At 64.5% G+C, this 12,384-nt stretch overlaps 1 protein-coding gene across 5 annotated transcripts in view; it reads right to left on the bottom strand.

Moving 5' to 3' along the window:
- Nucleotides 1–12,384, bottom strand: part of ACTN4 (actinin alpha 4) — a 60,386-nt gene that overhangs the window by 6,314 nt on the left and 41,688 nt on the right. For 3 of the 5 annotated variants that reach the window (XM_055145439.1, XM_055145436.1, XM_055145438.1), the window contains exons 4-12: nt 12,099–12,185; nt 11,463–11,550; nt 10,343–10,421; nt 9,633–9,714; nt 9,010–9,095; nt 5,702–5,794; nt 4,741–4,971; nt 4,442–4,589; nt 1,771–1,921 (exon numbers count right to left, since the gene is read on the bottom strand). In XM_055145439.1, the coding sequence (XP_055001414.1) occupies nt 1,771–1,921; nt 4,442–4,589; nt 4,741–4,971; nt 5,702–5,794; nt 9,010–9,095; nt 9,633–9,714; nt 10,343–10,421; nt 11,463–11,550; nt 12,099–12,185 (1,045 nt within the window). Of the gene's footprint in view, nt 1–1,770; nt 1,922–4,441; nt 4,590–4,740; nt 4,972–5,701; nt 5,795–7,946; nt 8,033–9,009; nt 9,096–9,632; nt 9,715–10,342; nt 10,422–11,462; nt 11,551–12,098; nt 12,186–12,384 lie in introns of all 5 variants that reach the window. The other 2 variants (XM_055145435.1, XM_055145437.1) reach the window with 1 other exon arrangement.

Below are 12,384 nucleotides of genomic sequence, written 5' to 3'. Positions count from 1 at the left end.
TCCCCCCCCCACTCCAGGGCCCAGATGTAGGGGATACCAGTCCAGCAGGACATCAGGGAGAACTGTGCCCCCCAACCGTGATCTCCCCACCAGAGGAACTATGGGGAAATACTGGGCTGGGTCCTCCTGTTCCTCAGCCCATGACCTGCTAACAAGTATGGCCCCCCAGTCACGCCCGTAACCAGATGCTCTTCTCACTTCAAAGTCCAGCTGAAGGGCCGGATAGTAATGCACAGGGTTTTGCCTTGCACACAGCTAACCCGGGCTCTACCCTCAGCACCCCATACAGACCCTGAGCCCAGCGAGGAAAGACCCCTGAACACAGAGTGAGCCCCAGGCACAGTTGGGTGTGGTCACCCCCTCCCGCACCCCCCAAATAAAGAAGTTGAGCGGAATGGTCTGGGGACAGGAATGAACTCTGGGAGCACTCCTGCACCATGGATTTGGAGGGTGGGATACTAGGAGCTGAGCCCCGCCCCCTGCTCGGGGCCCCTGGAGTTTCTCCTTGGTTCTCAGGGGCTGAAGGTACTCAGAGCAGGCCCCAAGGAAAAGCACACATGGCCATTGGTCACATTCTCACTGCAATGGGTATCGAGAGAGAGCCTCACTTGGCTACACCACACTCGTGGCTGCAGAAGTCTAGGGGTCCTGCTGCCCCCACCCTCCTTGCTGTGTGACCCGCCCCAGGAGGGCCTCAGGAGGTACCAGTCCCGAACGCTGAGTCCTGGCTATCAGTTCTGTCAGTGCTGTGAACAAAGCCTCAGCAGACCCTGGCCTGGCCTCAGACTTATCTTTGGGGCACAGATGACACCCCACACAGCTCCTGCCCAGAAAGCTGCCTCAGGGGACTGTGTCAGGGGGCTGCACCCAGAGTCCAGGAATCAAGCTTTTGGCGCAAACACCCCCACCATTTCCATAGGCTCCTCCATCCACCGGGAAACCCAGCCCCCACCCGGCACCTCAGCCTCTGGGGCTGTGTCCAGAGGCCCTGCTCCCGGGAGAGGAGAACCCAGGAGAGCCCCAGCAGTGCCCATGGGGTGCGGCGACACGCCACAGTGGTGGCTGGCTGTGAGGGCCCCACACTGGTCAGCCTCCGGGTGCGCCAATGGAGAAGGACCACAGGGGCAAGGGTGTCAGGGCGAAGAGGGCAGGGCTGTGGGGGCCCCCTGGAGCGGCCAGTCTGTCTGAGCAGGGGGATTCTATTTTTGAGCGGCTGCTATCTGCAGCGCCCCAGCGCTGCTGTGAGAATAGCCCCATTCACTCGCTGCCCGCAAGTTTATCTGACTGGGGCGGGCAGGGCAGGCACTACAATAAATGTATTCTCAGCAGAGCCACAGAACAATGGCTCACTGTGCACCCAGGGCGGGCGGGGGAGGCCCGCCTGGGAGTGGGAACCTCCCGGGTGTGGCAATCAGGGAGGTGGGGCCCCCAGGGACCCCTAAAGCCCGCCCAAGGAACAGGAAGCGGGGGTCAGACTCTAGACCTCACTAGTTAAGAGGAACAAAGGTGGGCCGGAGTGATAGCACAGTGGGGAAAGCGTTTGCCCTGTACACGGCTGATTCGGGCTTGGTCCCCAGCACCCCCATACGGTCCCTAGAGCCCCGCCAGGAGTGATTCCTGAGTGCAGAGCCAGGAGGAAGCCCTGAGCATCGCGGGGTGTAGCCACAACACCCCCCCCCCAAAAAAAGGGGGCCAAAGCTAGACTCGCGTGGTCCCACGCTTAGAGGAGTGAGGGGAGAGGGCCAGGGGGGCCCCTGTGGCCACCCGTACTTGAGCTCCTGGGCGATGGCCGCGATCTGCTCCACGCGGTCCTGGTGCGCGGCCAGGTCGCTCTCGAAGGCCTCGTGCTTGCGGATGAGGGCCTTGATGTCCGACAGCGTGGCTGTCTCGTAGTCCCGCTGCTTCAGCATGGCCTCCTTGCCTGGGGGGGCAGAAGTGGGGGGACGCTGAGACATCCTGCGCTGCAGGGGCGGAGACTGAGGTGCAGGTCCCACATCACATCTGGACTTGAGACAGCCAGGACCCCGCTCCCAGCCCTGCAGGGTCGGCCAAGCCGTGGGGGACAGGGACGGGGACGGGGCTGGGTGGGTGGGTGGATGGGGTGTATGACCGCCGGATCCTCTGCTGCAGCAGGAGGCCTGAGAGTAGGGGAAGCACAGGCTGTAGCCCCCAGGGTCTGTCCCCAGGGGTGCCCACAGGGAGTGGAGGCCGGGCCTTTGAAGGCAGAGGGAAGCACTGTTATTAGTCCTGGAGCCTGACTAATTACAGAGCCCGGGCAGAAGCGCAGCAGGCCCTGCCTCCCTGCACGCACACATGCACGCAAGCACGCATGCACGCCCCCACGCACGCACGCACGCACGCACATGCACGCCGAGGTCCAGCTAGGATCGGGGTCCTGCTCCCAACAGGGTCCTGCTTTAGGGCTGCCCCCTCACACTGCACTTGAGTGGTGGCTCTGAGCTGAGTGTCCCCTTCTCAGCTGGACATCAGAAGCTCACTTCTGCCCCCCACCCACACCATCCCTCACCCTACACCTGAGCTCTCTCGGAGGGAGGTTCCGGGAAGTGGGCATGGACATGCCCCCCTTTTCCCCCACCCCCGCCCCGGACGTCTGCATCTCCACATTCTGGCCGGCGGTGCTGGTAGGCAGGAGGCGGCCAGTGGCCCAGGAGACGGACTCGAAGCCCTGCCGCCCAGCCCGGGGGCAGGAGGCTTAACCACAACGGCAAGCTTGCAATTTCCTTCTCCAAATTGCTTTCTCCCCAGGGTGGGAACCAGAAATAGCAGGGTTCGGCTTCCCTGCCTCAGCAGAGTCTCAGGGAGGGAGATGGCTGGGGGAGGGATGGCCCAGGGCCACGGCTGGCCAGAGGTCAGCAGGAGGGAGGGGCGAGGAGGACCTCTGGGGTGTGTGTGTGTGCCTCCGTGGGGTGTGCAGGGCTGTCCCCCGTTTCTGCATAATTAGGGCTTCCAGGGCTTGGGAACGAGTGGGCAGGTCTGCCTGGGGGCTCCAGGCTGACGCGAGGGCCGGGGCTGGATGCCAAGCTCCTGTGCGGCAGGCCCGGGTGGGGCAGGGGCATGTGGAGACTGTGAACCGCCACATCCGCCGCCCCTAGACACGGGAGGCTGGTGGCAGCCGCTCCCGCACCCCTCACCTCAGGAGCCGAGCCGCCTTCCTGGTCCCCTGGGCCCCCTCAGGAGGGGGACGACAGAACTGATAGCATGGGCCAAGAGCACCCAGAAGGGAAAACCTCGGAGCCAATGCAAGGATGTATGGGCAGGAGCAAGCAGGGGAGGCCAGAGGGGACAGCTCAGCCCACGTGAGGGGCACAGGGTGGGGGCAGTGACACCCTGGCCTCTGAGACAGCTGTGGGCTGAGTGTGGGGGAGCAGGCTGAGAGGTGCTGGGTGGCGGGTGACAGAACAATGAGCAATAAGGACAGATTCTTGCCTCCCAGGGGCTCCTTCCCTGGTTGGGGGGGGGCGGGGGACGGGGACACACACATTGGCCCAGGGCTGGAGGCCGCTGCTGGACAACAGCTCCAGGAAGAGAGGCCGAGGCAGAGACATGGTGATGGCACCAGGTCTGTGCATCCCACGGAGTGGGGGGCCAGGGAGCCCCAGGCCTGGGGAGCTGTGGGGTGCCAGGGGCGGGTCCCATGGGGACACGGGGTGCTGGGCTCTGCAGCCTGTGTGGCGCCCGACAGCCAGCCATGCTGTGATGCACACCAGCTCCTGAGCCAAGGGAACGGGCAGCTGCACTCACAGCTGTCCGGAAGGGGCCAGACCTGGAGTGACCACTGTACAGGGCAGCTGGTGGGCCCCGAGTGCCATCTTCAGGCCAGGCGGCTCCTTGTCCCGCCTCGCCAGCGTGAGCTCTCAGCTGAGGGCACAGGCCTGGGGAGGGGGCAGCGGAGCAGGGAGCCTGGCCCAGGGCGGGGAGACGGGGCAGGGGCACCCCACAGGCCGTCCCGAACTCATCTGCCAGCCAGAGGGCCCAGAGCCAAGAGCATGTGTGTGGGAGCATGTGTGGAGTGTGTGTGTGAAGTGAGGGGGAACTGTGTATGTGTGCATGTGTGTATAGAGTGGGAAGAATTGTGTATGTATGAAGTGTGAAAATGAGTGTTTGTGTGTAGTGTAAGAAGTGAGAGGAACTTTGTGTGTGTGGGCGCGTGTGCGCATGTGTGTATATAGTGGGGGGAAATCATGTGTATGTGTGAAGCATAAGAATGCATGCACGCGCATGTGTGTGTGTGTGTGAGGGAACTGTCTATGTGGGAAGCACGTGTGTATGAGCATGTATAATGCATGAAATCAGGGAAACGTGTGTGTGAAGCAAGTATGTGTGAGCATGTGTGTATGAAGTGAACAGACACGGCGCGTGTGAGGAGCACATGTGTGTGGGGTGCGTGTGCAGGGCCAGGGGTGCGGGCGGCATGCTGTACCCTCCGTCCAAGCCTCGTGGATGGACGCCTTCTGGCGGAACTTCTCAGCCAGGTGGTCGAGGCGCTCGAGCCTGCGGATCTCGTTGAGCAGCCACTCCTCGTAGCCCTTCTCGGCCTGCTCCAGGTGCTGCCAGCCGTTGTTAATGTCCTGGGGGCAGGGGTAGGGCAGGTCACCCCGGGGGGCCACGGGGTGCCCAGCATCCGGGATCCAGGAGAGAGGATGCAGGCCCATCAGGGGCGCTGCGGGACTACATGGCGCCCGTGCGGAGGGCGTGACGGTGGGCAGGGCCAGGGCTCACCGAGACCATCCTGCCCTCGGAAGGCATGAAGGCGGGCCGGTTGCTGAGTCGCAGCTTGGTCTGCAGCGTGTTGAAGTTGATCTCCAGCTGGCACTTCTCCTGCACCTTCGGGGGCTTGTGCACGCGCCGGTAGTCGCGGAAGTCCTCCAGCTTCTGCTGCATCTCCTGGATGGTCTTCTGGGGCACGCGGTCCTCCAGCCAGGGGATGGTGCGGCGGATCCACTCCAGGAGCTGCAGGGGGTGTGCAGGAAGGCGGCGGGCTGCCAGGCTGTCCGGGGACTGTGACCCGCTCTCAGCCCGCCCGGCTCCTCCTCCTATCAGACTCCCCCGCTCCCCTCGGACAATCCCCCAGCACACCACAGGGTCAGCCCCCTGCCACACCATGCCCCCCGACCCACGCCAGCTCACTGTGGGGCGGCTGGCACCACGCACAGGATCTGGGGCATGAGCAACTCTGAAGTGAAGCCAAGAAAGCCAAGAGGGCCGTTTACTGCACTCCCCCCACTCCGGTGCCCGCCTGTCTCTGAGGGCAGAAGGACGGGCCACATGGGTAGCAACATCCACACCACAACCACCCAAAGGGAGGTGACAGGGGGTGGGGGGAGCAAACGGCAGCTTCTCTTCCTGACCCCCCAAGCTTGGGAAAGCACAAAGATGGGCACATCTGGAGGGCAAGTCCCCATCCCCACTTTGCCAGGTGCCAAAAGGTCAGAATCTGGGGCCCCCCAGTACCCCAGTGCAGCACCCCGCCCCCCACCCGCTCTGGGAAGCCACAAGGCTCTGCCCCTGTCCTTATGGGGATGCCGGGGAAATGGAGGCAGATGGCAGGAGAGGGGGGACAGGGTGCCCCATCCTGCCGCCACTGGGGTCAGGCTCCAGCTCGGGCCCTGCGAGGGGGAGCCTGTCCTGTCCCTCTGGCACTGGCCCCTACTCGTGTGCTCAGGGCCGGGGATACACTCACGTCACTGGCCAGGCGCTCGTAGTCCTCCATCAGGTGCTCGTTCTCCTGGTTGACCGCCAGCACCTTGCAGATGCGGTTGGCTGCCGTCTCCGCCTGGCGTGGGGAAGCACACACGGGCTCATCAGGGCCACCCGGGGCAGGCGACCTGCTGAGAGGCAGTCCGGCCCCGTCATCCCGGGGCCCCCACGGGGAAGGAAGGACAGGCCAGCCCGGCCGCAGCAAGAGGGTGCCCAGAGCGACAGATCCCCACAGGCCCCACTGGCCACCACAGCCTAAAACTTACTCAACCCGGACCTGGGCTGCGGGGCTGGACCCCCAGGGTGAGAAGCGGGTCAGGGGAGGCTCCACGGGGGTCCTCCACCCACCCGAGCCCTGGAGGGTCCCCCTGGGGTGGGAGGGAAACTGAGAGCTGGAGAGCTACAGAGGCTGGCAGAAGGCGGGGGTGCCAGTGCCCCCCAAGCATGACAAGACCCCTTGCGAATGCCCCACTTCAGAGGCCAGCGGGCTGGGCAGAGCGTGACGTGGGCAAGGAGGGGACGCGCAGCCCGCTCAGAGAGCAGGAGCTCCGGGGCTGCACCCCGCCTCGTCCTCTGGGTGACGGCACGTGGGGGGCCACCCGGGAGAAGCCAGGTACCTTTCAGGAAGCACAGAAAGGGTCCAAGAGGAGGAGTTGAAACAGCAACAGAACAGGAACAGAAAGAGTGAGGAGGGTCTACGGCATGGCGGGGAAGGAAAACAGAGTGGCTTGGGGGTGGCCCGGAGCCCCGACTGCACGCACAACTGCATGCTGCCCGGGACGGGCGGGGCGTGGGGCCACGCACACACTCACGCACCCCTGCTCGTGCTGCAGGGCACGCGGGGATGGAGGGGGGAGGCGGGGAGGTCAGGGGGAGCCTCAGCCACGGAGCCCCAGAGCGCAGGAAGCAGAGACAGGGGGGCTGTGGGGAGGAGGAGGGAGCCGCCGAGGCCCTTGACCCCGCAGGCACATCTTAGCTGATACCCCAAGCTCAGATCCACATGGTGGCGGCTGCCCGCCGGGATGCTGGGCCCAACTGCTGAACTCCGACCCCCCCGCCCGGGGCATGGTGGGGCTGCTGGATGAAGGACTCAACCAAGGAACCAGGAGAAGATGGATGTGCTGGGCTTGGCCCAAACCACCCCTGGGAGCTCCTTTAAGAGACTGCACAGAGAGGGCTGGAAATACAGAATAGCGGGGAGGGCACTTGCCCTGCATGTGGCTAACCCAGGTTCCATCCCCAGCACCCCACATGGGCCCCGAGCCCCTCCAGGAGTGATCCCTGAGCACAGAGTCAGGAGAAAGCCCTGAGCACTGCCCAAAAACCAAAAATTGAGAGAGAAAGAGAAAGAGAGAGAGAGAGAGGGTAGAGAGATGGAGGGAGGCTGTGCCGAGCTTGGGGTGTATTTGGGGGGGTCAGGGTTGGGGCAGGGGGAGCAGGCACCAAGCACTGCAGGGCGGGGGCACCGGCATCTTGCAGCCCCTGAAAGGAGGCAGCTCCCAGAAGCATAACCTGCACCCACCCAGCAGCAGCCCCCAAACCCGGTTCCCCACATCCCTGCACCCCCAAAGCCCTCAGGAACGCCAGAATCCAGGGACAGGCGGGGCGGCTTGGGCAGAGAAGGCTCCGTGGGGCATAGAGGGAGAAGCCTGGGGTGGCAGATGTGCCATGAGGGGTGTGCAGTGAGGCTCCGCCTATGAGACCAGCATCAAGCCCCCCCTCCCGTCACAGGCAGACCACCCCTAAAGGGTGAGGGGGCGAGGAGCTGAGCCGCCAGGACAGCTCTGTGGGCAGGGTTTACCCCCATACCCAGCCCGGGCACATGGGGGCATGACGGAGCACCCAGTAAGGTCCACCGTCCTCCTGGGAGCAATGGCTCCCCGCTGTCCACAAACCCCCCAGCAGCACAAAGCCGGACACAGGGGTGGGGGGCAGGGGGATTAGTCGTACCAGGGCACCCAAGTGGCATAGGGGGTGGGGGGTGGGGGCAGCATGTTAGGTGGCCACAATGGGCGAGGGCAGCACATCTGACTCTGCCTGGGTCACCCAAGCTGCCAGAAGCCTGGGGCGGGACATGGTCAGGGATGGAAGCTGGGGGCAGGGCACGGCAGGAGAGGTGGGTGGTCACACCCCCGAGCCACCAGCAGGAAACCCAGAACCGTGGTCACAGGCGGTCGCAGCAGCACCGGGTGCGGATGAGAGGGGCGAGGGCCCCCGCCCCTGCTCACCTTCTGAGCCCCCGAGAAAGCATGGTAGAAGCAGGACACGTAAGTCATGATGGCCTTCTCATCGGGCCTCAGAGTGCCCACAATATCTGCGCGGGGAGAGAGAGAGAAGAGAGAGGCAGCGGAGCACGGCAGGCGCGGGGGCGGCCCAGCACATGCGAGAGGAGGAGCACCCGCTCCGGACCGGAAGCCACAGTCCCACTCCGACCCGACTCCACGCGTCCGCCCGGGCTCTGTCCTCCACATCGGTCCCTTTTCCTGAACCAGGCCTGGTGGGGGACAACGGGAGCTGTGGGCTTGCCACAGGGGCCAAATGCCCACGGAGGCGCCCGAGTACGGGGCTAAGACAACGGCTGGCGTGGCCACCTGGCCTGACCTCAACCTTCCTGTCTCTCCTGCCCATCTCACTTCTCTCTCCTCCTGGCCGGCCTGTGGGCCAGGCCAGCTGATTTCTGCCCCATGACCTTTGCCATCTGCCTGCTCCTCACTCCTGCGCCAAGGGCCTTCCTGAGAGAGGCAGTGAAGCCCCCAGAGGAGGTTTATTTGGGGGGGACGAGTGCATTTGAGGCCACTCCTGGCCATGCTCAGGGCTTACTCCTGGCTCTGTGCTCGAGATCACTCCTGGCGGTATTCAGGCACCACTTACGGTACCAAACCTGGGTGCGTCGCGTGCAAGGCAAGCGCCTTAACCCCTGCACTGTCTCTCGGAAACCCCCTTTCCTCAAGGCAGTTCGATCCTTCTCCTGCCTCCTGCTCTTTATGTCCTGAAATGACACTCTGCTGGGGACATGACCCACCCCCGCCCCAGGACGTGAGTGACCTCCCGCCTGCCCTAGTCGCTCCTGAGTCTCCAGGGCCTGGCCCAGAGCAGACCTGCGGCAGGAACCCTGAGCAAAAAACCCAACGGGCCGCAGTGGCGGGGAGTGGGGAGTCGGGGAGGGGGTGGCTTCCCGTCGGAGCCAGGCCCGCAGCCGTCTGCAAGAGAACTGAGGTGAGCAGAGGAGAGGCGAGAGGCAGCGGCGCTGGGCAGCAGCGGTGAGGCGGGCCTGCCGGGCCCTGCCGGTACCTTCTGCGCTCCCGAGAAGGCATGGTAGAAGCTGGACACATAGGTCATTATGGCCTTCTCGTCGGGCCGCGCCGTGTTCACAATGTCTGCAAGCGAATGACAAGGTTACACCGCCCCACGGCTGAGGCTGGGGTGGGCTGCAGGAGAGTCCTCGGGGCAAGCAGAGGCCCCACCCGCCGCCCTGCCTGCCGCCGGGGTCTCCAGCAAGGCCAAGGCTATGGGAACTGAGCAGCTGAGAGTCCACTTCCTCTCTGAGAACAGCCTCAAGGGGCTACGTGCGGACAGCAATGCCCCCCCACCCTGCCCCGCTGGCCCACAGAGGCCAGAGGCCCAGGTCATGGCCGGGGAACGGAAAAAACAAAACCCTGCACCTGGGGTGGCCGGGACTCCAGCGGGGCGCAGCCCCCCAAGAGCTGGTCCTCTCCCGGCGCTCCCGGCCCTCAGTGTGACTGGCCCGGTCTGGCTGCCTCCACTCGGGCTGCCCAGTGTCACACCAGTGTCCCTGGCTCACCCATGTTCATTCTGCCACGGTCACCAGCTCTGCTGGCCGCCCTAAAATTCTCCACCGGCACCGGACACAGCCGCAGAAAAGGGTACTGGCCAGACGAAAGGGTGGTGCTTACCCTCCGCATCCAACATCTTGGGGATGTCCAGGTACTTCTCAGCCACTTCAAAGGCATTGTTCAGGTTGGTCACGGGGTCATCCTGGGGCGGGGGAGGAAGGGGCCCGTTGGCGGGAGGCAGAAGGCGGGTCGGGCTGCACAGGGCACCTCTCCACTCCCTGCGCGGAGCCAAGTCTGCACCACACACAACACGGGGGACATCCTCGGGGGAAACGCGGGGCACCCCCGCCCCGAGAGCCTGACTGTGAGCCCAGCGCTGGGGGTGGAGGGAACAGATGGAGCCTCCAGCTTCTGGCGCAGCTGCCCGGCAGGGAAGCCCCCCACCCCCCCTATCCCGGCCCACACCTTCCCGGTTTCCGCACTGGGCCTGCAACTGGCTCAGGATCCCAGCCCACACATGTCACCCTCCACCCCGCAGCTGTCCTTCCTCACAGCGTGGTCTGGGGCCCCTGAGGGCCACCTGGGGAGCCAGAGGCGCACAGGACCCGGGTCACAGGGGGCCAAGGGTCTGCGGGAAGGTGGAGGAAGGGGAGCTAGGAGGCATGGCGGGGTGAGCCCTGGAGCCAGAGAGCCACTGTAGTGGCTGCAAAGGGAGGGGACGGCGGGAAGAGAGCAAGGGAGAGGGGACGGCTCTGGGCGCACAGAATCCTGCTCTCGATGCCAGAGCCAATAGGCTGGGGGCACCGTGGGCGCATGAGGGGCCGGCCTACCTTCCGCAGCTTGTCGTACTCGATCAGCTCGGGTCTATGCCGGTGGATCAGGGCGTTGAAGGCAAGGCCGTCCTTCCAGCTAGGGTGGGGAGACAGAGTCAGGGGGCGGTGGGGGTAGGGCACGAGGGACGTGACAAGGGAGCACAGTGGCCTCAGTTTCTACCTCAGGGAAGTGGGAAGATGGCGCTCACCCTCCTCCTCTGGGCTCTTGGGTGAGTAATGAGATGCTGAGACACCACACACACACACACACACACACTACCCCCCACACACACACACGAGCAGCCAACCTGTCCTTCCTGATGCCCATCATGATGATGATGGTGCCTTGAGGCGCACAGTTTATAGCGAGAAAAGGCCACGATGGCTGATGGCCAGGGACCTAGCCCACTGTGAGAGCTGTGAGGCCTTGGGTTCCATCCCCAGCATCAACAACAAAACAAGAAAGATGGGGCTAGAGAGGAGGGCATTTGCCTTGCAGGAGGCCAACCCTGGTTCAATCCCCAGGACCCCATATGGCCCCCTGAGCCTGCCAAGAGTGATCCCTGAGTGCAGAGCCAGGAGCAAGCCCTGAGCACTGCTGGGAGGGAGAGAGGGAGAGAAGGAGAAAGGAGGGAGGGAGAAAAGAAGGGAGGGAGGGGGGAAGGGAGGAGGGAGGGAGGGAGGGAGGGAGGGAGGGAGGGAGGGAGAGAAGAAGGGAGGACGGACAGGTGCCTGCTCATGGCACTGGCCCTGGAGTCCAGAGCTGCGCCTGGGAGCAGAGCCACAGTGGCATCTCTGTGTACCCCGAGACCCCGGTCCTCACCCCAGTGTGCCCCATGGCCTGCTGCCCCCCACGACACCAAGGCTCTGCAAGGTGAGATTCGACCTGGCCTCAGGTCCCTTCCCCAAACCCTGGTCCCCGTCTCCAGCCATACCCGGGACCCGGGGGCACCTCGAGTCTCTGCCACCTGATTTCCTCAGCAGAGAACAGACACCCACATCCCCCAAACACCAGCAACTCAGGACGGCCCAGTCAAAGGCTAAGCTTTGTGGCTACTCTGGGCTGCCTCGCCAGGAAGGAGAAGTGGCTACAAGGAGGCCAGGACAGCCCTGCCCTCGAGCCAGCCCCGGGACGCACCTGATGTGGAAGTTCTGGACATTGACGTTCTTATACGGCGCCGTCTTCCTCTGACACCACAGGAGAAGCCCTTCCTTGGCGGAGGTCTCTGCAGGAGACGCACGTCAGCCTGGCACACGGTCCTACCTCTCCCAAACAGGCCACACACACACACACCCCCCAATCCCAAACAGGACACACACACACACACACACACACACACACACCAATCCCAAACAGGACACACACACACACCCACCCCCCCCCCCCAATCCCAAACAGGCCACTGCAACTCCCAGCTCCGGGCTGCAAGCCCAGCCCAAGACATCGCCTGCCTGGGGGATGCCGGGAAAGTGGCACCGTGAGGGCCCACCGCCACAATGGCCATGCCCAGAACTGCCCAGGGTGCCTCTCCAGGACAGAGCGAAGAACCGGCCCCAGGCATGAGCACCCACTGCACCCACTGGTCTCCCCTCCCATCTGGCCTCCTCTCCTGGGGGCAGCAAGGGAGGACCCAGGAAGTCTCCCCACGCCCATGCCCGGGTCACTGCCTTGCCCCCAGGTCCACAGAGGCCAAGGCCCCAGGGTGGACAGGCCCCAAGCCCCGCCACGCGTGTGCTCTGGGCCCAGCCCAGCCCAGCGGCCCCTCGCCCTCACCTTCCACCGAGATGTCCTGGATGGCGAACCTGAGAATGATGGTCCAGATCATGCCCAGTGTCATCTTGGCGTTGCCGTCCACGATCTCTGCAGGCAGGGCGGGCACAGAGGGCATGTGTGACGGCCAGCACCAGACCCCTCAGGCAGGACGCTGTGAGCCCCGCGGAAGTGCCCGGAACCCCTAGGGTCGTGCCTGGAACCCCGCCTGCCGAGCCCCGCACACCTGGGCAGCTCCTGCTAGTCACCCCGGGACTGCGTCCCCACCCTCTGTTCACAGCCCCTCATG

This window comes from Sorex araneus, chromosome 8 (genome assembly GCF_027595985.1).
Source record: "Sorex araneus isolate mSorAra2 chromosome 8, mSorAra2.pri, whole genome shotgun sequence".
Lineage (NCBI taxonomy): Eukaryota > Metazoa > Chordata > Mammalia > Eulipotyphla > Soricidae > Sorex > Sorex araneus.
This window is presented reverse-complemented; position numbering and strand designations above follow the sequence as displayed.